This window comes from Salvia splendens, chromosome 5 (genome assembly GCF_004379255.2).
Source record: "Salvia splendens isolate huo1 chromosome 5, SspV2, whole genome shotgun sequence".
NCBI classification, from domain to species: Eukaryota; Viridiplantae; Streptophyta; class Magnoliopsida; order Lamiales; family Lamiaceae; genus Salvia; species Salvia splendens.
The window spans coordinates 33,885,925-33,909,878 of NC_056036.1; the positions used below are offsets into that span (position 1 = coordinate 33,885,925).

The following is a 23,954-nucleotide window of genomic DNA, read 5'->3' on the forward strand; positions in this document are numbered from 1 at the left end:
GATTTGCCTTGAGTCCTTCCTTTGAAACCCAATAACCCAGAAATTTTCCCGAATCTACCAAAAAGGTACATTTTTGGGGATTGAGTTTGAGGTTGGCTTTTTTGAGCACGTCGAGAGTGGATTTGAGATTGTTTTCGTACTCCGAAGTGCTTCTGCTTTTAACAACTATGTCGTCAACATATACTTCAACCTCTTTTCCGATCAGGTGCCGAAATAGCTTATCTACCATCCTTTGATATGTGGCTCCGGCATTCTTTAAACCAAATGGCATCTTTTTATAAGCAAAAATACCGAAGTCAGTAATGAAAGCCGTTTTTGAAGCATCATTCTCATCCATTAAAACTTGGTGGTATCCTTTATACAAATCAAGAAAACAGAAAATTTCGAAGCCTATCAGAGCTTCTACTTTTTTATCTATGTTGGGAAGGGGGTAGCAATCTTTAGGACAGTGCTTATTTAGATCCGTAAAATCTATGCACATCCGCCATCCTCCTTCTTTTTTCTTGATCATCACAGGATTGGCCACCCAAGAAGGATATTTTACTTCAAATAATACATCCGCTTTCAGTAATTGGCGGACTTCGTCATGGATGACTTGATTTCTTTCTGCCGCAAAGAGCCTTTGCTTCTGTTTTATAGGCCGGACTGAAGGATCAATATTTAACCGATGTGTAATTACCTCGGGAGACACTCCAGTCATGTCCAACGGAGACCACGCAAAGACATCTTTGTACTCTTTGAGGAGCTGGATGGTCTTTTCCCGGAGTAGAGGTGTTCCCGCGAAACCGATCTTGACCGTTCTGGATGGATCATCTTCGTATAGGGCTTAGTTGTTTAGTTCGTATCCCATCGTTATCACACCGCCACCGTGGAAGATAGTATCGATCTCCCCTCTCCAGTGATCCACAACAATCAATCACCATTTTCATTCATCCCCTTGCAACGAAATTCCTATTTCCACATGGAAAACGAGGTCGAGCCGCCACCTGATTTCAAGCTCTGCGGTTACCTCTGTGCGGTTCTCGCACTTCCCGGCGATGCCACCGTTCCCCTCAACTCGATTTGCAGCCTCGCCGGCGAGAGCGCCCAAGTTTACTTCGCCGCTCAGAACGGCGCCCGATTGACCCTCATTGGCAATTCGGAAGCTCCTGAATCCAAAGGTACGCCGTCCACGAGGAAGCGGTGGGGCAGGATAGGGATGGTGCGCGGATCAATCAGCGTGGTGCACCAATTGCACGCCCTCGTTGCGCACAAGTGCTTGTGGATTTTGGCTCGAATCGTGCACGTCGAGAGCGGCAGTACGGAAATTAGGGCTGTGGTGTTGGTGGATGTGTACCTGCCGGCGGAATTGTGGTCTGGATGGCAGTTCCCGCGGTCGACCTCCGTTGCCGCTGCGCTTTTCAAACACCTGAGGTGCTTTTTTTTGTTTCCTTTTCGCGTCATATAATCTAGGCTGTACCTATTGTTATTGGTAGATTAAGGTTTACTACTTTCTTTCTTTTTTTTTGCTCTAGTTGCTTTTGTTATGAGAGGTTGGTAATTGGTTGGATTCTGAAAGGAAATAATGCTACTCCCTCAAGTGATCAAATTTTTCCCAGCACGAAATTTTAAAAATGATATCTAATGAGTTAAGGGAAGAGAGACTGAGGAAAGAGAATAAAGTAAGAGCGTGTTGTTTTTTTGCTGAAAACGGAAATTGGTCATGGGACAGCCAAAAAAGGAATATCAATCACTTATATGAGACTGATGAGTATTAAACTAGATTGCTGATCAGTGATCACTTTACTTGGGTCAGATTTAGGCAGAGTTTCTGTCTTTGCTCTTGACTTCTTGTTGCACCTGCTCCGCATGTATGGATGAAGCGATTACGATCCAAGATGCTAATTGTGTGTGCAGGATGTCTTTTAAACAAAAGTAGGTTTCCGTTATTGCTTCTGCGACTTGAAATTCTTAAAGTCTATTATTCTTCTTCCTTATCAATGTTTTGCCATAAAGACAAAGGTAGTTTTTGGTATTATTAGTAAGAATCCATAACAGTATTCATTATGGACGTAATACATAAAAACTGGAAGTTACACATATTTTGGCGCTACCAACATTTGGCTGGTCTTGAGAATGCAATTTTTTCCTTTTCAGTATTTAGGCCTGCCGGTTACATGCCTGAATAAGGATATAAGTATATATGTTAGCATGCATCCATATTCTTGCTTTCCTTATCCTTCTTTTTTTCAGCTTGGCTAACTTGGAACTGGTTGTTATGTTTCTTGTGTCACTAATTATCATTATAATCTAGGTCAATGTCATGTCAGTAAGTTATTTTTTTTGGATGAATAAAACAATGTCATATCACTAATCAGTTGCTTGGGCTCTATTTCATGAATATACGATTGCAGTTCCATTGATGCCTTTTCATAGCTTGAATGGTGTGTTAGGTTTTAAGACAGTGCTGATGTACTTTTTTCGAAATCAATGCTAAAGTATGTACTCTTGAAACTCCAGAATATATTCTTGGAGTAGAGGGCTTTGTCTTGCTTTCTAATCTAGTTTATGGATATTGCTGGCAGCTGTGACTGGGAAGCTAGAAGCTCGATACTCAACTCAGTTAGATTGAATAGCCATGCTTCTTGTAGCATTTGGAATGTAAACGACTGTCATGTTCTTGGCTGTGAACAGCATTGTAGCACACCTAACAATCCTAAGAAGAAAAAGGGGTTTGAACTCCAGGAAATATTTAAGAGTCTACCCAGCGTGACAATGAAGGTAGACTCTCCTTGTTCAAGAATACTGCCAGCAGATTCGTCCAATGAATGCGGAATCTGGGTGCTATGGGATGATATTATGATTAAAATTTTAACAACGTTAAGCCCAATTGACCTTGTTAAGATTTCTTTGACATGCCGCCATTTAAATTATCTGGCAGCATCTATCATGCCATGTATGAAACTTAAACTTTATCCACATCAGCAAGCAGCAGTTGAGTGGATGTTAGAGCGTGAGAGGGATCCTAAAGTCTTACAACACCCTTTATATATGAGTTTCACAACCGAAGATGGTTTTGAATTTAATATCAATACGGTCTCTGGTGAAATTGTCACCGGTTCAGTTCCTACTATCAAGGATTTTTGTGGGGGAATGTTCTGCGATGAACCTGGACTGGGTAAGACTATAACCGCTCTTTCCCTTCTCCTAAAGACACAAGGAACCTTGGCAGAAGCCCCAGAGGCAGCACAGTTGACTAGGTGTTTACATAATGGCAGTCAGAGGTGTGGCTATTATGAAGTTAGTGCAGACAATGCGACCAAGGGATATGCATCAGATATCAATAAAATTGTGGGCAAAAAAGTTCGTAGGGGGAAATTATCTCTTGATGAACTTAACCCAATGAACAATTATATCAGCAATGCATCACATTCTCCTAGGCGTCTTAGATCTGGCGAGCCAATGCTGGAACCCACTGATATGAGTTCTAATAAACGAATGACGTTTTCTACACCGACTTTCTCAGCACCTGCAAGTAGCACTATAGGGCATAGCAGGAGCTGGAGTACTGTTAAGAGAAATCTTTTGGAGGCGTATGAGGAACCATCCTCTAAATCCAAGAAATACTCAAAAGTCGGGAAGCTTTCCAACAAGGGGAACAAGAAAAAGATTTCAGCAAATAAAAATGGTTTCTCTTGTAGAATGGGCACCAGGAGGGTGGAGGAGACACTGACAGGTGACATTGAATGCAATGAAACTTGGGTCCAGTGTGATGCCTGTAGCAAGTGGCGTAAGGCAGCAAATCAGCATGAAGCAAATACTTCCGCAGCTTGGTTTTGTAGTATGAATAGTGACCCCTCGTACCAAAATTGTAATGTACCTGAGGAGTCCTGGGATTACAAGCAATCCATCACATACTTACCAGGATTCCATGCCAAAGGATGCTTGGGGGGAGAGCAGGAAAATATTATGTTTTTCACCAGCGTGCTAAAGGAGCACTACACATTAATCAATTCTGAGACAAAAAAAGCCCTGACTTGGCTAGTTAAACTTCCACCACATAAGTTAGTCGAGATGGAAACAGCTGGATTGGTCAGTCCTATAGTAGGAACCTCGCTATTTGATACTAGAGTTGCTCGTAATTATCACAAAATATTTAAAGCATTTGGCCTAGTACAAAGAGTGGAAAAAAAAGCACTGAAGTGGTACTATCCTGGACATCTTCGAAACTTGACCTTTGATTTGGATGCCCTTAGGGTTGCTCTTTGTGAGCCATTAGACTCACTCAGGTTTTATTTGTCAAGTGCAACTTTGATTGTTGTCCCATCAAACCTTGTTGAACACTGGAAAACTCAAATTGAAAGACATGTGCGGCCTGGTCAATTAAGAGTGTATGTATGGGGTGATCAAAAGAAAAAGCCTTCCGTTCACAACTTGGCTTGGGACTATGATGTTGTGATAACTACCTTCAACCGTTTGAGTGCTGAGTGGTCTCCCCGTAAAAGAAGTGTGTTAATGCTAGTTCACTGGCTCAGAGTCATGTTGGATGAGGGGCATACTCTTGGCTCAAGTCTCAACTTGACAAACAAGTTGCAAATGGCAATTTCACTGACTGCCACAAACCGCTGGCTGTTGACAGGCACTCCAACTCCCAATACTCCTAGCAGTCAGCTTTCTTATCTTCAACCATTGCTAAGATTCCTCAAAGAAGAGCCATACGGGCAGAATCAAAGATCATGGGAAGCGGGTATAACAATGCCGTTTGAGGCAGAGATGGAAGATGGAAGGTCACGTTTGCTGCAGTTACTTAAGAGATGCATGATCAGTGCAAGAAAAAAAGATTTGAAGGCTATACCACCTTGTATTAGAAAAGTGACTTTTGTGGACTTTTCTGACGAACATGCAAAAAGTTACAATGAGTTGGTAGAAACAGTTCGGCGTAATATTTTGATGGCGGATTGGAATGATTCATCTCATGTTGAGAGTTTATTGAACCCAAAACAATGGAAATTTCGGGCTGCTACGATTAAAAATGTAAGGTTGTCCTGCTCTGTGGCTGGGCATGTCAGAGTATCAGATGCTGGCCAAGATATTCAAGAAACTATGGATGTCTTAGTGGAGAATGGCTTGGACCCTATGTCACAAGAGTATGGTTTAATAAAGTACTATCTCTTATATGGTGGCAATTGTGTGAGGTAGGGTATGCCTTTGATTTCGATTCTCGCTACAGTTCACATGATTTAGAGATCATATTGATACTATTAAACATATTTATTATTTCAGGTGCAAAGAATGGTGTCGTTTACCCGTCATTACACCCTGTAGGCACCTTTTATGCCTTGATTGTGTTGCTTTGGACAGTGAAAGGTGTACATTTCCTGGCTGTGGTTACTCATATGAGATGCAAACTCCAGAGGAATTGGCTCGTCCAGAGAATCCTGATCCTAAATGGCCTGTGCCAAAAGATCTTATTGAGTTGCAACCCTCATATAAGCAGGTCAGTTTATGCGTGTTTTTTTTATATCTACTAGGCCAATATTTGAATTCATTGGCAGAAACACCACTATAATATGTATATTTTTCAACAGCTAAGACTAAAGGGAAATAGGCTACAAATCATTATGTTGTTTTTACGCCAGACAACACCAAGCAAATCTTCTAGGCTTCTTTTTGTCCCCTCTGTAGCGTCAAGTAATCTTGTTTTGTGTGCCTTATTTGTTTGGCCACAAGATGAAGCACTTCTTTTCTCTTTTATCTGGAAACAGTGCAAGTCAATTGATTATTATTAGTATCATTTATTTTTTCAATTTTTTTTGGGGGAGGGGGAGGCTACATTAATTGAAATTTTAAATCGAAATTCCTATATGGAATAGAGTAGGATTGAGAAACCTTTCAAAAGTTTATTTGCCCCGTAAGCAAATATGAGAGAATTCCCTTGTCAAAGAGCCCATGTGTGGCAAAAGTTAATCACTTAAGTGTCTGTATATGTATTATGCTTGTAAAACACTGGTTGCTATACACTGACAGTAGCCACTGTTTAATGCAGGATGACTGGAATCCTGATTGGCAGTCAACATCTAGCAGTAAAGTTACATACTTAGTTCATCAGTTAAAGCAATTACAAGAACATAATATGATGATTGTGTGCCCTACCGAAGAGGGAGAGGTTATGCCTAATGACTTTAATTTAACCTCTACGCCGAGCTATTGCAACACATCCCCAGATCAGGAGGCTTCCCAAAACTCTAGAAGTGGATGGTGCCTAAATGGCTTGGAGAAAGTTATTGTTTTCTCACAGTTCCTCGAGCATATCCATATAATTGAGCAACAGGTAAATTTGATCAGACATGGACATGTTTCTTTCTTTTAGTTTCTTCAGTTAATGAGATAAATTTACAAATCACAGCTGAGCATTGCGGGAGTCCAATTTGTTGGAATGTACAGTCCTATGCACTCCGGCAACAAGGTATATTTGATTGCTTTAGGTTTCTATTAATCTAGGACTTCATAGTTCTGGTTTTGGGCACTTTCTTAATCACTGTATTCATTTCAGATGAAATCTTTGGCAACTTTCCAGCATGATCAAAATTGTATGGCTCTCTTGATGGATGGAAGTGCAGCATTAGGTCTTGATTTAAGCTTTGTGACTCATGTCTATCTAATGGAACCTATTTGGGATAGAAGGTAAGAAATGAAAGTCATGTTTTGATTCTTGGCAAGTACTTGTTGATATTTTCGTTGTTCTTTGAAACAGCTCTTCCAGATTTATTGTGTTTGCTTCCTGTCAAATGCTTAAACCTCTTGTTATTTCATGATGTCTCCACTAACATGGGCGATGATGGTTTATAAGATAATAAGACCTAGTGCATCTCTACATTGTGTTTATGTTGACTGGATTTTTTTGCTGTGGAAATTGATAAGTATGGAGGAGCAGGTTATTAGTCGGGCTCATCGAATGGGTGCAACACGTCCCATTCATGTTGAAACACTGGCAATGAGGGGCACAATTGAAGAGCAAATGCTGAGATTTTTGCAGGTAAATGTATTCCGCCCCGTTTCGTCTCCTGAATGATTGGGTGCTATGGGGTACTATTTTAGTGTTAGGAGACGGGCATGCATTTGAAGTAACGTAAATTACCTATATCAATTAATTAGTCGAGGGAAGTCTACAACAGTGGAAATAAAACAAGCGCCTTTTATCTTCTAATCCAACCTGTCTAGAATATTCCCTTTAACAACCCCCCCCCCCAAAGTATGGTTGTGCATTCGACCCATAACTAGGCAATTGAAGTATTTCACGTGAATACTCAAATCAATCTGCAGTGGTACTGATTGTTGACACAGATCATCCATGCATTTGGTGTACTGGATTAGGTCTTCCAGATATAGTGTCTACTAACATGCAAAATTAATAAGAGTGATGCTTGGGTTATCTTAATCATTTGAGAACCACCATTTGTGTAACACATAGTGCCAACTAATAGTGTGCACTTGATTAGGATGGCAATGAAGGTGAAAAGTTGTTGAAGGAAGAGTTTGGTACAAGTGACCGCTATCTTGATGGGGAACGAACACTTAAAACATTGCACGATTTTGCTGAAAGCAATTATCTGGCTCACCTCAGTTTTGTCCGTACAAATTCCAGGACAAAGGCATGGGATTAATTTATAATTTCTGGATTAGTTTGTTGTTAGAATGTAATTAGTAGTATTATGTCAATGTGCTCCCTCTACAATTAGCATTTTTTAGAACTTCTGCAGGTATTGTAGTCCAATTGAATCTCATATTTGAATTGAATGATTGATTCAATTTTTTGGCATATTACTTGATTCTGGGTATATATTACCATATGGAATTATGCATTTTTGGTGAAGATTGTAGAGTCTCGTGGTAATTTGCCCCTTCAAGAAGTTTATCTTTGAGTTGGATTTGACGTATTAATATTAATGTCCAATGCAAAAATAAAAAATAAATAAATTAATGTCTAATTGTACACAAACACACTCTACTCATCCATCTTTGTTTGTATAGAAGAGAGAACGTAGAAGAATTGCTTTGCGTCAAGATCTTCATAAGATATTATTATGTCTACTCTAATAATTGCATTCGCAAACAAATCACATATATCACGCTACTTAATTTTAGATTATAATCCTAGACGCTTTAATTTGTTTAATTTATTCAATTTTAATAATATAATATACCAGTTTCAATTACAAGATATCTTAGAGAAAAGAGGCAAGAAAGGCCTGAAACAAACAGTAAGAACAAAAAATACAGTTGATAAATAAATTGAAACAAAATAAATGATAATTCTCTTTCAAGACCACTCCTAGGCCAATTACCGTCGTTAAACTAAACAATGCCTCAATATACATCTCAATCCTTACTGACTTTCAAAAAATAAATGAAAAGACAAAGGAAATAATTATAACAATAATGATGATAATAGAACAATTATTAGTAACCTCTATCATGTCGTAACCTCTTCTTGTAATAACATTATTATGATAAGTAATTGTTGCACTAATATATGTGAATCAATTTGTCCTCTCCATGTTGGCGTTGAAATCATCGAAGGCCAGGTTTAGAACCCAAAGATCCATAACAGACAGATGGTAGCAAAAATGGCAAAGCGAAACCCCCAAAAGAAAAATTATGTGTACATACCAATGGAAAAAACACAAAATGGTATGGGCAAAAGTGGTGGCTGATACCTTATTGGGGTGGTGACATTAGAGGCAACACTTGGTAGAGATGGTAGAGGCACTAACTAGAAGAGGGGCAGGCAGAATCTTAATGGGTGGTCAAGTAGTTATTATTGTAAGTTAATTACTCCTATAATTCTTATCTTTATTTCATTAGTAGTATATTAGGTACTTATTTTTAAGATCAAGATAAATAATACTCCTACCATGTAATAATCGTTTAAAATCATGTTCCACGAATAATCTATAGGAGTACATATCTCTATCTCCAATACAATGATCCCAAAATAGAAATAAATCCTGATTTTGTGATTCACCTCAAAAAGCACGTCACATTCTGGATTTCCTATACAAAATATTTAACTTTACCCACTTGCTATACATACAAATACTTTTCATTTATTTTTATTCTTCCTTCTGCACAATCTTACAATATTCTGTCTCTAAGAAAATCTCGGCAAATTATATTTTAAGGCAACCCATTAAACAACTTGAAAAAGAAAATAAAAAAATCACCCCAAACAATCGTACTAGCATTCATAATTATTTTAGGAAAAAATAATGATACACACAATCAAAATAGATATTGAAACGAAGATCATACGTGTAAATAATAATATATACGATTATGTAAATGAAAATTAAAAAAATAATTATGAAGATCACGTTGGAAGTCTATATTGGCATGTTACCATAATAATAATATAGGAGTATAATGGTGAAGAGACAAATACTCGTATGTAGCCCTAGAATTGTCAAAGGGCCAAATAGTTCCATTAATTTATACCAATTCAAGATCCTTTCCATTATTTTAAAAAATCAAATCCAAGCAAAAGCGAGGGAGGAAAATACTAAACAAAGTTCTTTCCTTCAAAAATCAACATACAAAATCATCAAGATTCTGAATCATTTCCTCATCTTCTTCATATCTTCCAATATCTCTCTTCCTAATTCATATATATATTGTGCATCACCATTGCAACCTTCTTCTCCAATTCTCATTAACAATGAATAGATTAGGAGCTGAAACGCAGTTTCATGTGCTTGCTGTTGATGATAGCATCATTGATAGAAAGTTGATTGAGAGGCTTCTCAAAACTTCCTCTTATCAAGGTCAGTTAAATTAATTTTTTTGTTTTTTTAGAAGAATTATATGCTGATATTTGTATTTATCATATGCAGTTACTGCTGTGGAATCTGGAGTTAAGGCTCTTGAATTCCTGGGATTGGTTGGGGATGAAGAAGATGAAGAAGAATTTTCAAATTCAAATTCAGATTCAGATTCAGATTCAGATTCAAATTCAAAGTGCCAAAGAGTTGAAGTGAATCTGATCATCACAGACTACAGCATGCCAGCAATAACCGGCTACGATCTCCTTAGAAAAATCAAGAAATCGACGTCGTTGAGAGACATTCCTGTGGTGATTATGTCATCGGAAAATGTTCCGTCAAGAATCAACAGCTGCTTGGAACATGGAGCTGAGGAATTCTTCCTGAAACCAGTCAGGCAATCTGATGTGAACAAGCTGAGGCCACATCTGATGAGAGCCCAAAAAAATATCCCAAATCTAAACAAGAGAAAGCCTGTTGAAGAATGCCTCTCGCCTGATCGGATAAGGGCAAAATTGAATCATGATTTGGAATGATTTTTTTTTCTTTTTTTTTTTAGAATCTTTAGTAGTATCAAAATTTTGGGTTATTTGATTTATTCACAAAGGTAGAAACTAGGGATGTCAATCGGGTCGGCCCACCGGGTTTCGGGCCAACCCTACTCGGGTTGCGGGTCAATCGGATGCGGGCTAATCGGGTTGAGATTTTTTCGGGTTATAAAAGTTCAACCCTAACCCTAAACGCTCGGGTTTCGGGCTGGCCCAGCGGGTTAATCGGGTTGCTACCGATAAAATTAACATGCGATTAATCCAATAAATAATGACGAAAATTAGTTATATTTATAAAATATAAATATTTAGTTATGATGAATTTGAGATTTATACTTAAACTCAAACACAAACATGATCAAATACTAATATTTGAGATTTGTGTAAAATAAAACATAAATTTAAATATTTTAAAGCATGTTTTAAAACATGTTTATAAATTTAAATATTTATTAATGAATTATAAGTTTCTAATTTATTTATTTATTATTATTATATTAATAAAAATTTAATATATAATTTATATGTTTAATATAAAATTGAATGTTATTTTTTAGTTATATATATTATAAAAATAATCAATGAAATTGTCCAATTCGGAGTCAAACAAATAGAACAATAGAAATTTTATCGGGTTTTCGGGCCAGCCCATCGGGTTTTCGGGTCTGACCCTAACGGGTTGCGGGTTAATCGGGTGCGGGCTAATCGGGTTGTAATTTTATCGGGCTAGAAATTTTCAACCCTAACCCTATAAATTTGGCGGGTTATTCGGGTCAGCCCACGGGTTGCGGGCTACATTGACATCCCTAGTAGAAACTACTATAAACACATATTTGTTTAATTTACGTGTAAATATGTTTCTCGAAAAGGGATTTAAATTACTGGCTGTTTTGTGTTATTTCTTATGCTCTGCGTTTTCTTGACTTCATTTGGTAGGCATAATTTAATTAAGATTAGAATTTTGTGGGGAAGATTCAATGGTTTTTAAGTTTGAGAAAAAAATTTGAAATAATTTTTGGAAGGCAATATCCAATTCGAAAATCTTGTTTAATCTGATTCGATGAATTTTATCCTTTGGAATAAAAAAATTTAAGGCGACATCCGATTTGAAAATTTTAAGGCAACACGACTATTAGCCTTTTTTTAAGATAGAGTGAAATGACAAAAAAAAAACTCGAATAGAAATTAACCTACATATTATTCCTTGTTATTATATACAAATAATTAACCTACATATTATTCCTTGTTATTTTACAGATGTTTTAAGGCAACCTATAAATGTTTTTTATTATATACAAATATTTAACCTACATATTATTCCTTGTTATTTTACAGACGTAGTTGGTTTTACTTCAACTAATAGAGAATAGAAATTTATGTTATAAATAAAGTGAAACAAATCTTTAACAAATTCTCAATTATTGATTTGGTGATTATTTATGAATAGATTTGAAGAATCAAGATCAACATGTCTTCCTTCCCCTCAACTTGTGGGTCGGTGACTGCACTGCACAAACATGTCACAAATTTTATTTTATTAATTAGCCATTTTTAATTAATGGCATAAGGGTTGTCATTGCCTGTCTATTATTAAAGGAATCTTCCATTGCCTAAATATTAAGTATGATTATTTCTATGTCGAGCAAAAAAGAAAATACTACTATTTTCAAGTTTATATGAATGAACATGAGAATGGCTTTGTATTATTATTTATTCAAGTCCTATTGTGTGTTCCTCGTTATCTATTTTAATTTGTCATTGTCTATTAGTTGCTGACATGAAATCAAACTAAATCACCTTATCCATAGTTTAGATTTGAGGATGCAAAGATATTTAAGTCATTTAGGTCAAATTCAAATATCATATGGTTTAATCTGTTGACCATGTAACAGTATCTCTAACAACTAATACACTATTAACAGTATAATTTTAAGCCCCACCGTTGTTGACTATCTATGGCATTTGATGATTGAAATATACTGTAGTTTATAAACTGCCTCAAAACTGTGAATAGTACAAAGAGGTGGGCTACGAGTTAGAATTTAGAAATTAGAATTATAGGGTTTCCCTGTAGAATTATTAATTCATCATGCTTTATTCTGAAACAAAGTTCGAACATATAAGAAACAATTTCATCAGTACGAGATTATTGGGTAATGTTTGAGATAGACAGATGAATAGGTCACATGTTAATTTTGGAGAGATTAGTTACATTTGGAGATGAGATGGAAAATATGTAGAGAATATCAACCATTAGTGTGCCAACTCAACCTTGTTATCAAAACCAAAATCCAACTCGCAGAATTAAAATGGGCACTACATAATTCATGAAAGATGGAAGACGGTGCAATAATTTACAATACAACACAAGTCTAAAAAAAAGGGGAAGGAAGGAAGATGGATATACAAAATCAATCCATCTATTGATGCGCTTGGCCGTGTGGAGGCGGGCCGGGAGGTAGTGGTGGAGGCATCCCAGACGGAAGATTGTAATTTGATGTCATTCCAGGGCCATTTGGATTTCCAGACTGCACAAACCCAGTTACGGCTAATCAACATAAGGGAAGAAGATGATGATTACAGAAGTCGAGTAAAAACATCAAACAAAAATGGAACACAAAAAAGCTCAAAATTAAATGCATTTGTCAACTTCCGTCTTTCAAATTTCAATGGTAACTTGATTAATCCGGGTTTGTTTGCATATTAGAATTTTATATCGAATTGGATGTATGCAAAAGCACAAAGGAAGTATACAACATATGAAAACATAATGTAGCTCAGGTCATGCAAGTCAATTTATTACCGCAAAAGAAACCCTAAGGCTAAAAAAGCAAAACCAGGGAGCACACCACCACTGCAGAAGATACAGTATATTGACTTGTTGATGATGCCTACAATAGCTGAACTAATATCCGTACCTGGTAAGGGTTAATTCCCGGCATCATCGGCATCTGCCCAGCTTGGGGCCTGTTAAAGGGCCCCCCTGGTTGGAACATTTGGTTACCACCTGGAGGCATATTTCCAGGTGGACCAGATCCAGAAGGCATGGGATTCATTTGCATAAAGTGTCCTTGGGGAATTTGAGGAACCATTTGATTCATACCACCATGCATCCCCTGAAATACAAGTAGTGTCAGTTTATCAACTATATAGGAGTATATAATAGTAGTAGAAATGAAGCTTTGTTTACATACCATTGGACCAGGCATTGAAGGGATAGGCATAGATCCTGGCATTGAAGAAGGTGCACCGGTAGATGTATTAAGCGGTTGTAGCTGGGGTGGAGGACGAGATAAATGAGGATGTGGCAACAAAGGCAGATGCGAAGGAGGTTGCATCTGAGACATATTTTGTGGTGGCATTGACATGGGGGACATGTGCTGGGGTTGGTGCTGTAGGACTGATGGAGCATTTTGTTGGTAAGGCTGTTGTTGTTTCCCTGCCAGAAGAGATGGATGTGGACCGGGTGGAAGAGGTGGTGCTGACATAGGTGGCTGCTGATCTCCTTGAGCAGATGAATCGAGTAGAGGCATAGCAGCTCCAATCCCTGGGATCGTTCCTTCATTCCGAGCCAACCCAGACCCAAATGGTCCAGGAGTAGTAGGGGGTTCAGCCACCTGAAAAGGGACAGGCACACGGCCGCCCATAATATTGTTCTGCTCAGCAAAGCCTGCCGACAAGATGGAAGAGAAATTCATCAAAACGCGTGTATGAAAATAAGACAACATTTCATAGAGGTTAGCACTTACAAAGAGTGGAGAAAATGAAAGATCACTATATCCGAATCGAGATACATAATCACAGTCGAAGCAAATTCAAGTGGAAATATATTTCACTAAAATAAGAGATTCATGCTAACACTGCATATGCTAATGAATCAAAGGTTCATCTTAAACGCATTTCTGGTATGATAAATTAGATGAAAATAGTCCTAGAACTAATTTTTTTAAAACTTTGCAATCATCAGATACAAATAGATTGAGTCAAAAACCTTGACTTTGTCCTGTGTTAAACTTGTCACGAGCTGTATCACCGGGTCTATTTCTGCACCAAAATTTTGTTGCATGATCATTGCCACCACTGCACCAAAACCAATCTCATCAATTGACACATTGCCTTGGATCCATTGCCAATTAGCTCAGTCAGTGCATTTGAAGCAGCTACAATCATAATCATAGTGATCTTCCGTATTAACAGAACTACTAACTACCAAGGAAATAGGTTCTCCCCTGTAGCTGTTTAAAATATAGACAGCAGAAATAACTGAGCTCCAAGACTCAATAAAATAAAGCAAGACATATGAAGTTGAAGGTCTGGATGCGCATCCAAACAAAGATATACAGATCCTAATAACACAACCACTCTAAAAAAATTACTCCCTCCGTCCCCCTCAAGATGTCCACCTTTCCCTTTTAGTTTGTCCTACTCAAGATGTCCACTTTCTATATTTAAAAATAAACCCTTCTCTCCTCTCTCCTTATTAAAATATTCAATTACTTTTTTCTCACTACTTACTCCACCTAAAATCCTGCGCCACTCAAGAATGTGGACATCTTGAGTGGGGCAGAGGGAGAATACAAGTAACTTGGATTTTTGCAATTGCTAGCCTTTTTCTTATCCTTGCTTACCACATTGCCTTTTATCAGAGATGACATAGAGAAACATAAGGTATTTCATTATTTCCTCCAACGTAACCAAATTGACGAAACAAGAGTAGTTTTAGCACACACGTACTTGGTGCAAATTATAATATGGCATATACCAAAGTAATTGATTTTAAAGGAATACCTATTACAGAAAAAAATGCAGTAGCAATCTGGGATTTACAAAAGAAGCTGGCACACATTTCTGCAGATCAATGTTAAAAAATTAAAACAATTGCAAGGTTTAGAGGTGATGTTACGTAGATGATAAAGTGTTTTTCATATTATCTTTTCCCATGACATATTGTTCCACTATGAAGTAGGGTTTGTCAAATTGCTAAGAACACAAGACAGTCTAGACGTTTTCATTAGTTGTAAAATCCATATAAAGAAGATGAACAAATAGAAAAGAGTGTACTGAAATAAATAAAAGTAATAGCAACTGCTACTCCTCTCATGTACAACATCAAATGCAAAAAAATCAAAACACAGATATATTAAAAAAGATAATAAATAATCATTCTGTTTAAGAATTTCAGGGCCTACATATTTGCATTCAATTAGTGTACATCAAATCAACCTTATACACAGACTATATGGTCACGATCTCAGTAGAAACCATCAAGATAATCTTGCACAGGCAACAATATTAAGTGAACGTCAATATAGCTCTTTATAGAAGCACCAATACCTGCAAAGAAGGTAGCCTATAGGATGCCAAGCAAGGTCCCAAACACTGTTATCATGACCATTCTGAATCTCAACCTGGGGAGTATCATGCCTGCAGCACATAAATAAGTTGTGCATGAACATTACTAGATATTCAGCCAATATGAACACTGTAAAAGAATGAAAACATGTGTCTCTAGTATTGGCTAAAGTACTACACCCTGTAACAGGAACACTATCATAGAATAGAATGAATTTGTTCTCCCTCTTTTCCTATGATTCAAATAAACAGGGGCAAAGAAACAAAATATAGAAAACATCACCATCTGATTCATTTTCGTTGCCATTTTTAAGAATAGAAAGGCAATAAATTCAAGAATTAGAAAAATGGACAGGGAAGAATGAAAAATCCGAAAACATTTTTTAATACTACTAATCATGGGTTTCATGTTTCTCTTCTCAATGTAGTCAGTCCAAGTTGTGGTAAAATTGGACAAAAGAAGACCTTGATTACTCCTCAACAAACATCAGATTTACTGATACTGCTTATAATAATGGAGAACGAGGTTGGCAAAAAGCAATACAGTTTATAATCACGTGAGCTAATATCATCATTCTTCAAATGAACCAATTAATATAAGTGCATGATGAATTATTCATAGACCATGAATATAAGTTAGAATGTTTTAGCAAGAATCTAACTCAAATATATTACAAAGAAGAAGGTAAAGACATTACCCGACAAGCCAATGGAATATTGATCCGTCAAAACTACCACTAACAAAATATTCCTCATGAAATGGATGCCAAGCTAATGCTGCAATAGTGAAGTATCATAAATATAAGGTTAACATAATATGGCAAAAGAATTGTATTTTAAAACTGATACTCCATTTGATATAAAATATAATCAAGAGCCAAAGTTGCTCTAAGTAACATAAAATGGTGAAATTATTTGAAATTTCTGCATGTTGACAAAAAAAAACTACATGAGAAGCAATGAGCACCCATGAATATAGCATTAGTATCTTATTAGAATTCTGTTAACAAGCTCCAGCTAATTTTTCTATCCATAGGCAGGCAACTTCCAAAAGCACAGTGAGCTGAGAAACAATCTCAAAATGTTTCACATCGCAAGAAAATAACCATTCCATGTTCCAAGATATACTCTCTCCATCCACGAAAAATAATCCCATCATTCCATTTCGGTTCGTCCACAAAAAATAGTCTCATACAAAAATGGGAAAGTTTCTCTCAAATACTTTACCCACTTTCTATCTCTCTCTCTCATACTTTATCCACCTTCCTTTTCTCCTCCAGTCCTACTTTACCCATTTTTTCTCCTTCCCTTTCTTACTTTATCAATTTTCTCATTAAAACCTATGTCATCCACCCATAGGACTATTTTTGGTGGACGGAGAGAGTAACTCATATAAGTCACTCTTACTTTCCAACTTTTACATGATTATCTACAATATATTTCTATAATGTCCTCTACTTCAAGATAATTAACTGTACATCAAAAGTCATTCAAGATCTCAAGGTTCCATGTCGAAATGCATAACGGCTTTGGTTCAGATAAAAATAGGACAGAGTTTGTATGCATGACTGCACGTTCCACGTAACTTAAGAGACCTTTGGTATAAAAAGAATTTCCATACCAGTGACATCCTTACGATGCCCACGAAATGCTTCAAGCTCCTTCATAGCCCGTATATCATAAAGCTGCGAACAAAAAAGCAAATATCTAGAGTCAAGGAGACGAAACCAATGCATGTAACTAACCATACAATAATCTATTACCACCTCTGACCCTTCATCAACATTTGGCAGAGGAAAATAACAAGCAAAACCTTAGTTCAAGGCAACCAGAATTGAAAAGATATTAAGATAATGAGCCTACCTTTATAATTTGATCCTTTGAAGCCGTTAAAACCCAGTTACCATTTTGATTCCATTTACAACAAAGTACAGTATTTTTGTGCCCATGACTGCAATACAATAATACTTATTGCAATTAGAATCAGATATAAGATTCAGCAAGAGTTATCATTTCACGTGTAAAGTACGGTAGCATTACAATGAAGAGAGCTCTTTTCCGGACTTAGCATCCCAGAGTTTGACAAGGTTGTCTTTCCCACCTGTAAGAAGCCCATAATAGAAAATAAATACACTTGATCCCACGTGTAAAGAACTTTCCACTATTGTAGAAAATATAAAGCACGCACCAGAAACCAATAACGACTTAGTAGGATGCCAGTCAACACACTTTACATCCCAGCCATGGCCTGCCTGAGTTCAAAAGAACAAGAAATCTTAGGTTATACCATGTACTATCAGCATTAACAGTGATTGGTTTATTTGACTAGCACATAAGACGAACAGAATGCAAATTACCATAAAGGTTTCCAAAAAGGAACCAAAGTATGCATTTGGACATGTACAATCTACTTAATCCTGATTATAACACAACCACGGCAACCAGAAAGTCAATCTAATCTCAAATAGAGTGAGAACCATATGGGGGGGGGGGGGTTCTAGATTAAAGCATGTTTTAACTTTTAATACCACAAAATTTTGGACTTCACTCCAGCTGAGATGTAATGACATAGATGAAAGCAATGTGTGTGCATTGAAGTTATTTCTAGAAAAGAAATTTGCAATGACATTTTAGATGAAAGTAATTGTTAGTTTCCTTGGACAAAGGCCAAGAGGATTCTCCACAAAATGATAACGTTCTAGTGTTAGAAATATTTCCAATAAGACAAACAAAACTCAACAAATAACAACACATAAGTAACCAGGTTCCTTGGACATATTTAATGTTAGGACTTGCATTACTTTCTAGCTGAACTGATGGAATGGAATATCAACTTGAGATCTTAGCCAAATGATATCCTCATGCAGACATATCTCGTTTGATAGATTTTATTCAGAATAAGAAAAAATATACTCCATAAACCTCAACTTTACACTTTGAATAGATAATAAACTTAAAAGGTACAACTAAATAGAGTCTTGCTGTAAGTGATCTACTAAACGTAAGTGATGCAGTTCTAGCCGACAAAGTAGAAAAAAGTCAATCTCGGAATGACATGAAATTTGGACAGGACTTGTGAAACAGGATGAGAAATCAAACTCAGAACTACATTGGAGAAGTGCTGATATGTGATGGGTTTTGGCCATCAGAGACCATTTTAGGGGAAAAACGTCATTTTACTGTTTTCCAGATTTTTGTTATTTTTGAATTTTTATTTCCTATTTCTGTTTTATTATTTCCTTTTCTTTTTAGGGTTTGGGCCTCAAATAAATAGTGGGGAAACTGTTTCTGCACTAAGTTTTTTATATATATTTTGGTTTTCAGGAAACTAGGTTTCTTTGAATTCTTGTATTGTTCAGTCATTCTTGCAGGCCAATTGACATCAATTAGTCTTATAGCTCCCCACGGCCCCACCCAAGAATGTTCTTGCATAATATAAAAACAAATGAAAACTATGGAATGGTCTTTTCATTTGACATGACCAAAAAAGTTGAGGTACCTCAATAAAAGATAACATAAGACAAATACAGCAAAATACAATAGCCTGGTAAATTTAAGCATGATTTCTATCCTGACTCTGAAACAAAGTATGTAATTCAGTACTGGATAACAGATAGTGAACAAGCAGCATAACTGGTAACATGATCGTTAGAGCACTGATAGAATGATGACCCTGTTTGGTGAAAAGATGAGATACAAGTCTCAGTAAAATGCTAGTTGTTTAAACTAATAAAATGCTTATTATAGCATAGCCATCTTACAGAATCGGCACAAGCAGGTTGTTGCAGGCACTCAAAGTATAGAAAGTCAGTGAATGATTAAGATTTTTTGTCGAACAAAGAGATGAACAAACTTCAGTTTCCTCTCTTCTCATTTAAATGTAAGCATATCAATATTGCCAATACAGCAAATGTTTGAACTAATGAAGAGCATTAATTAACTGTAGAGTGTAGACTGTATAAATCAAATAATTTGATAACATTACCGGTCAACGAGCGTTCCTCTTGGCACCTAGCGAAGTCCCAAACTTTAACTGTAGTGTCGTCTGAACAGGAACAGAACTTCAAATCTGTCCTACAAAAACTGATCAGATTGTCACAGAACAGAGTCAGAATGATATCACATAAAAATAAAAAGAATAATGCTGTGATAGTAAGATACACTAGTGCAGAAACAAGAAGAAGGTTGTTGAGGGATTCCAAATACTAAGTGTCACCCTTAGATCTTCTCAATACTAGTCCAGAATCATTATGACGAAGGAAGATATGTGAACAACCAAAATTGCAGGATATTTGCCTCAAAATATAGATTGTACGATATTGAAAAGAATTAAATACATCATTGTTTGAGAAGAACACCAACCATGTACAAGATGGCAAGAGGCAAATTTATATAACAAGCTTTGAGCAAAATATTTTACCTTAAGCCACGGACTGATTCTTTATGGGCAGATTTATTAGCTTTCACATTATTCATGTTATTTTGCCAGTACCTGCCACCAGGTAAGATAAATTGGTAAATTTGTATACTATTTTAAAGACAGAATCTTGATTTCATTAGCCAAACCAGATTACTTTATAGCACCACCATCATCACCGGTGACCATCCAGTTCTCATTATAACTCCATATCATAGATCTGACTGCTTGTTCATGAGCCTGAAACTCACGAAATTTGTTATGCGTCTCTTTTCACCAAGTTTTTGTCATGGAACAGTTATATAATTTATAATACCTGCAGTATCATTTCAAAATTGAAGGATTGGCCATTCCACAGAGTGAACTCCCCGCTTTGAGATCCAGTAATAAGACGTCTCCCACTGGGAGTCCACTGCAAAAAAATTTGGATTCAAACTCACCACACCAGAAGTGAAAAACTTATATCAACAACTAGAATTGTGGGATATTATAATGAAGGCTCCCAGTAGAAAGAAACAGAAAAAAGGAAGTAAGAAAACAGACAAAAAAAAGAGATTATGGAGTAGTTCTGTATGAGTACAAGCACTAATCATTACCATAGATACAACCCAGTAAAAGCATTTTTTTCATTGTAAAAGAGAATATCTGGAAGTGGAAGTTTGCAAGAACTGAAACTACTAGCAACTACTTTTCTCACACAATCCTGTTGTACTTGTCGCAGCTCACTAACATAATATTACCACATTTGAACACCCAATTTTAACACTATGCCCCGAAAAAATCCTAAACGCTTACTGCCATAGGCTCATATACTTCACTTCTTTTGCATCTGGCTCATATATCAAATTTTTCATTCCCCAATAACTATCTCATTATTAGAATTACTGACTGCGCCACGTTATACTTTCCATGTCATATCAAATTGCCAGGTTTAATGGAATAGCATGTGCAAGATGTCTAGGCCGCTCAATATTTTCATTCTAAATTATCCTAGGTTTAAAATCACATGTCTACTAGTACTTACGTATGATTTGATTGTATGGAGTAAAATCAATCACATAATCAGAGTAATCTTCTCTTCCAGTAGAGAAATTAAAGACATTCAGCATGGAGGAATCAGTTGTCCTCCAAGAAGTTAACTTCCAAAAAGCAGTAAAGAGGAAATGAAAAAATAGTTAGTAACTTGGTTTTGTAAAAAAACCTAAAATCCCAAATACATAAACACAGACAGAGGATGGTAAACATACATTACATGGAAAGCATACAGAAGAGTAACAAAAGAAGATCGATTTCCTCAACTCACCAAAACTCTATTGATTGAACATCTGTTTTTGTTCAATGATGTATGTACAAACTTTGCTGCAAAACTAGTGGATGGATTATCTAAGTAGGCAACAGTAGGCAACATCTGCAAGATGTAAAGTTTGGCACCACAAGAAAGAAAAAAGAGTAGCATCAGCAATTAGTGGTGTGTACTGTGTACAAGAATAGATGACTATATCCCTATAAATGAAAGAAAATTTCTATTTGAAGATATAAAATTATGTGAAGTTAGTCCTGAGGGCTGAGTGGAAGACAAACATCAATAGCCGCTGCAGGGGTGGGTTGCAATACTGTCCTATCCTTTGAATCCCGCTGGAACATGCGAATCTGCCAAAGAATTGGACAAATGAGCATATAGAGTGACATCAAAGTTTATTTGAAATGGGCAACTGACATGTGAGATTCAACTGAACAAGAATTGAAAGATGGCAAACTAAGGGGCAAAAGTCAAGCCATGGTGCCATACAGGTATTAGCCAAAGGCACCAGCAGCCTTATGAGTAGTCCTCGGTGCTTATGTTTCATACCAATTCAACAGAGGAATAGGTAACGCTATAAGCCTATGATGGTGAGAAAGCATTCTCGATTTATTTATATAAAGAACTTGAATGGCTAACTTAAAAAATTATTAGCCATCAATAGAAGAGTCAACCGCTAAAAAAGAAGGAACACGAAAAAAGACGACTTGATTAACTCACTTCATTGTTTAACAACCTAAGCTATATGAACTAAGTTACCCATGGCGAAATATGAAAGAATAATACTAAGAACTTATATTACCTGCATATAACGTATGACAGTGCTCGTATAGTCAACTGCCCGTCGCTGTCCAATTTTGCGCATTCTTTTTGCAGCTAAAAAGTCAGCATGAGCTACAACATGTTAAAACAAGTTAAGTTCTACAATCTCAATAAGCAAACTTGAAACCACAAATTTTATCCATATAATAGATCTTCTCATGCAATCAAGTAGGTAAACCAGCTCGAAAGATTTTTTATTCGTTCAATTTAAATCAAAATTAAGTTCCTGAGTGAAAATCACAAAAAGTGATGTGGAATTATTGCAACTAATAAGAATTTTCAGAAATTTTCTGTTTTGTTCCATCCAATTCGAGTAGAAGGCTCACATACCAAATCATAAGAGCAGGTTGTTTACACTGCAATTGAAACAATTTACACAGCAAAGTGTTAAGGGGATATGTCAAGACAAAGTTGAGGCGATTCATAATCCTGGTCATGCAAGGAGAGGGCAGGTGATGTGATGCGACAGATTTTTTGATTTTCCATTCAGTCATAGGTAACTGCTAACACATAATCATTAGCACATCTGTTGTGTCAATTATACAAAGTCAGAAAAAGAAACACTAATGCAAATATGTAAGCCAAGAAAATAACAATAGCTTATGATACATTCCTCAATGGCGAGTTCACCACAAAAAATTAGATGTACAGCAAGGTCCTTAGATAAACCAGATATGAGGAATTCACCATCATTCATAAGAAACAGGTTTTCCCAACAATAACTCCTAAACAAAAAAATGAGTTAAAAAACTTGCTAACTTGGCAAAGCCTGGGAAAAATTTAGCTAGCTCTGCAAGCTTATATACAGATAGAGGCGTTCTACGAACATAGATTTAAGGGATATTTGTTGACGAATATACATTGATTGGAAAATTAAACGTATGAGCACTGCAGAAAAAAGAAAGAAGAAAAGGTTGAGGCTCTAACCATCGTAAGGCTGCTGCATCCCGGAGAAAGGAGGCTGAGCGTTTGGGTGGTGGTGGTGGTGCTGCTGTTGATGAAATTCAGGCGGGGGAGGGTTGAGGGTGGTGGATGAAGCAGAGGGCTGGCGCATAATCTGCGGCGGGGGGTGTGGGCCCCTCTGAAAGTCATGCGGCTGCTGTTGGTGCATGAATTGGTGGGGATTTGGGTGCTGTTGCTGCTGCTGCATCGGTGGTGGCAATGGAGGCCCCGGCGGGGGGCGTTGGTGCTGCTGCTGGTGGTGCTGAGGATCACCGCCATACATTATTATTTGATAACAATAACAATGGAGAATGCGAGAGGGAAATGGAGGATGGGATCTGGGTCTAGGGTTTTAAGGTTTTGGGGGTGGGGAGCAGCATTATGTGATCCCCGATTCTTTTTTAGAGTGAAAATGAAGGACTAATTTCGCTCTGCCAACTGAATTCTTCACACAAGTTACAATTTTGCCCCTATTTTCTGACCCCAGTCTAATTCTTACTTCTTCTTTTTTACTATTCTGGCGTTATTTACTAATTCTAATTACAAATTTTATTCAAGCACTACAAATTACTCCTTATGTTGCACAAGCTTATCATTTTTTTTAGTTCTTCCCATAAAAGTTTACATTTTTTAATTTGAGAATTTTTTTTTGTAAAACTCATTCTACACTAATAGTATTTTAATTACTTTTACTTTCTACTTCTTTTTTACTTTACCAATTGTGCATTAAAATTGCATTTAACCAAAAGTGCATGCTCTTGCGGGATGGAGAGAGT

The 23,954-nt window shown here is 36.7% G+C and overlaps 3 protein-coding genes across 7 annotated transcripts; 2 read left to right on the forward strand and 1 right to left on the reverse strand.

Annotated features, from left to right (window-relative positions):
* The first annotated feature begins 759 nt into the window (after positions 1-759).
* Positions 760-7,803, forward strand: LOC121805526 (F-box protein At3g54460-like). Its single transcript, XM_042205414.1, has 8 exons — positions 760-1,413; positions 2,565-5,174; positions 5,263-5,476; positions 6,026-6,310; positions 6,386-6,445; positions 6,533-6,663; positions 6,901-7,015; positions 7,479-7,803. Exons 1-8 carry the CDS (start codon positions 962-964, stop codon positions 7,641-7,643), a joined length of 4,032 nt encoding a protein of 1,343 aa, XP_042061348.1. The 5' UTR covers positions 760-961; the 3' UTR covers positions 7,644-7,803.
* Positions 7,804-8,895: 1,092 nt separating this feature from the next.
* On the forward strand, positions 8,896-10,410 carry LOC121802691 (two-component response regulator ORR4-like). Its single transcript, XM_042202368.1, has 2 exons — positions 8,896-9,800; positions 9,870-10,410. The coding sequence occupies exons 1-2, from the start codon at positions 9,695-9,697 to the stop codon at positions 10,331-10,333; spliced, it is 570 nt and encodes a 189-aa protein (XP_042058302.1). The 5' UTR covers positions 8,896-9,694; the 3' UTR covers positions 10,334-10,410.
* Positions 10,411-12,580: 2,170 nt separating this feature from the next.
* Positions 12,581-23,587, reverse strand: LOC121805529 (flowering time control protein FY-like). 5 transcript variants are annotated; one of them, XM_042205420.1, is made up of 19 exons: positions 23,164-23,293; positions 22,567-22,736; positions 22,217-22,290; positions 21,696-21,764; positions 21,418-21,522; positions 20,431-20,526; positions 20,272-20,354; positions 20,118-20,189; positions 19,683-19,780; positions 17,886-17,945; positions 17,738-17,798; positions 17,561-17,648; positions 17,319-17,382; positions 16,396-16,474; positions 15,680-15,769; positions 14,337-14,425; positions 13,540-14,015; positions 13,264-13,461; positions 12,581-12,873 (listed from the first exon to the last, which is right to left on the reverse strand). In XM_042205420.1, the coding sequence occupies exons 3-19, from the start codon at positions 22,277-22,279 to the stop codon at positions 12,766-12,768; spliced, it is 1,899 nt and encodes a 632-aa protein (XP_042061354.1). In that variant the 5' UTR covers positions 22,280-22,290; positions 22,567-22,736; positions 23,164-23,293; the 3' UTR covers positions 12,581-12,765. The 5 variants fall into 5 exon arrangements, with proteins under 5 accessions (XP_042061354.1, XP_042061352.1, XP_042061353.1 ...); XM_042205418.1 differs by having other exon boundaries at positions 22,217-22,308; XM_042205419.1 differs by having other exon boundaries at positions 22,217-22,308; positions 22,567-22,762; positions 23,164-23,291.
* Between the last annotated feature and the right edge of the window lie 367 nt (positions 23,588-23,954).

What these genes read in the sequence shown, in the direction of transcription:
- LOC121805526 (XM_042205414.1), top strand. Translation starts at nt 962, where the DNA reads ATGGAAAACGAGGTCGAGCCGCCACCTGATTTCAAGCTCTGCGGTTAC. An exon ending in GCGCTTTTCAAACACCTGAG is followed by an intron (nt 1,414 to 2,564) that starts GTGCTTTTTTTT and finishes TATTGCTGGCAG; the next exon opens with CTGTGACTGGGAAGCTAGAA. An exon ending in GAACCTATTTGGGATAGAAG is followed by an intron (nt 6,664 to 6,900) that starts GTAAGAAATGAA and finishes GAAATTGATAAG; the next exon opens with TATGGAGGAGCAGGTTATTA.
- LOC121802691 (XM_042202368.1), top strand. Translation starts at nt 9,695, where the DNA reads ATGAATAGATTAGGAGCTGAAACGCAGTTTCATGTGCTTGCTGTTGAT. An exon ending in CAAAACTTCCTCTTATCAAG is followed by an intron (nt 9,801 to 9,869) that starts GTCAGTTAAATT and finishes TATCATATGCAG; the next exon opens with TTACTGCTGTGGAATCTGGA.
- LOC121805529 (XM_042205416.1), bottom strand. Translation starts at nt 23,461, where the DNA reads ATGTATGGCGGTGATCCTCAGCACCACCAGCAGCAGCACCAACGCCCC. An exon ending in GATGATGGTGGTGCTATAAA is followed by an intron (nt 20,190 to 20,271) that starts GTAATCTGGTTT and finishes ACCTGGTGGCAG; the next exon opens with GTACTGGCAAAATAACATGA. An exon ending in CAAAGGATCAAATTATAAAG is followed by an intron (nt 17,383 to 17,560) that starts GTAGGCTCATTA and finishes TTTTGTTCGCAG; the next exon opens with CTTTATGATATACGGGCTAT.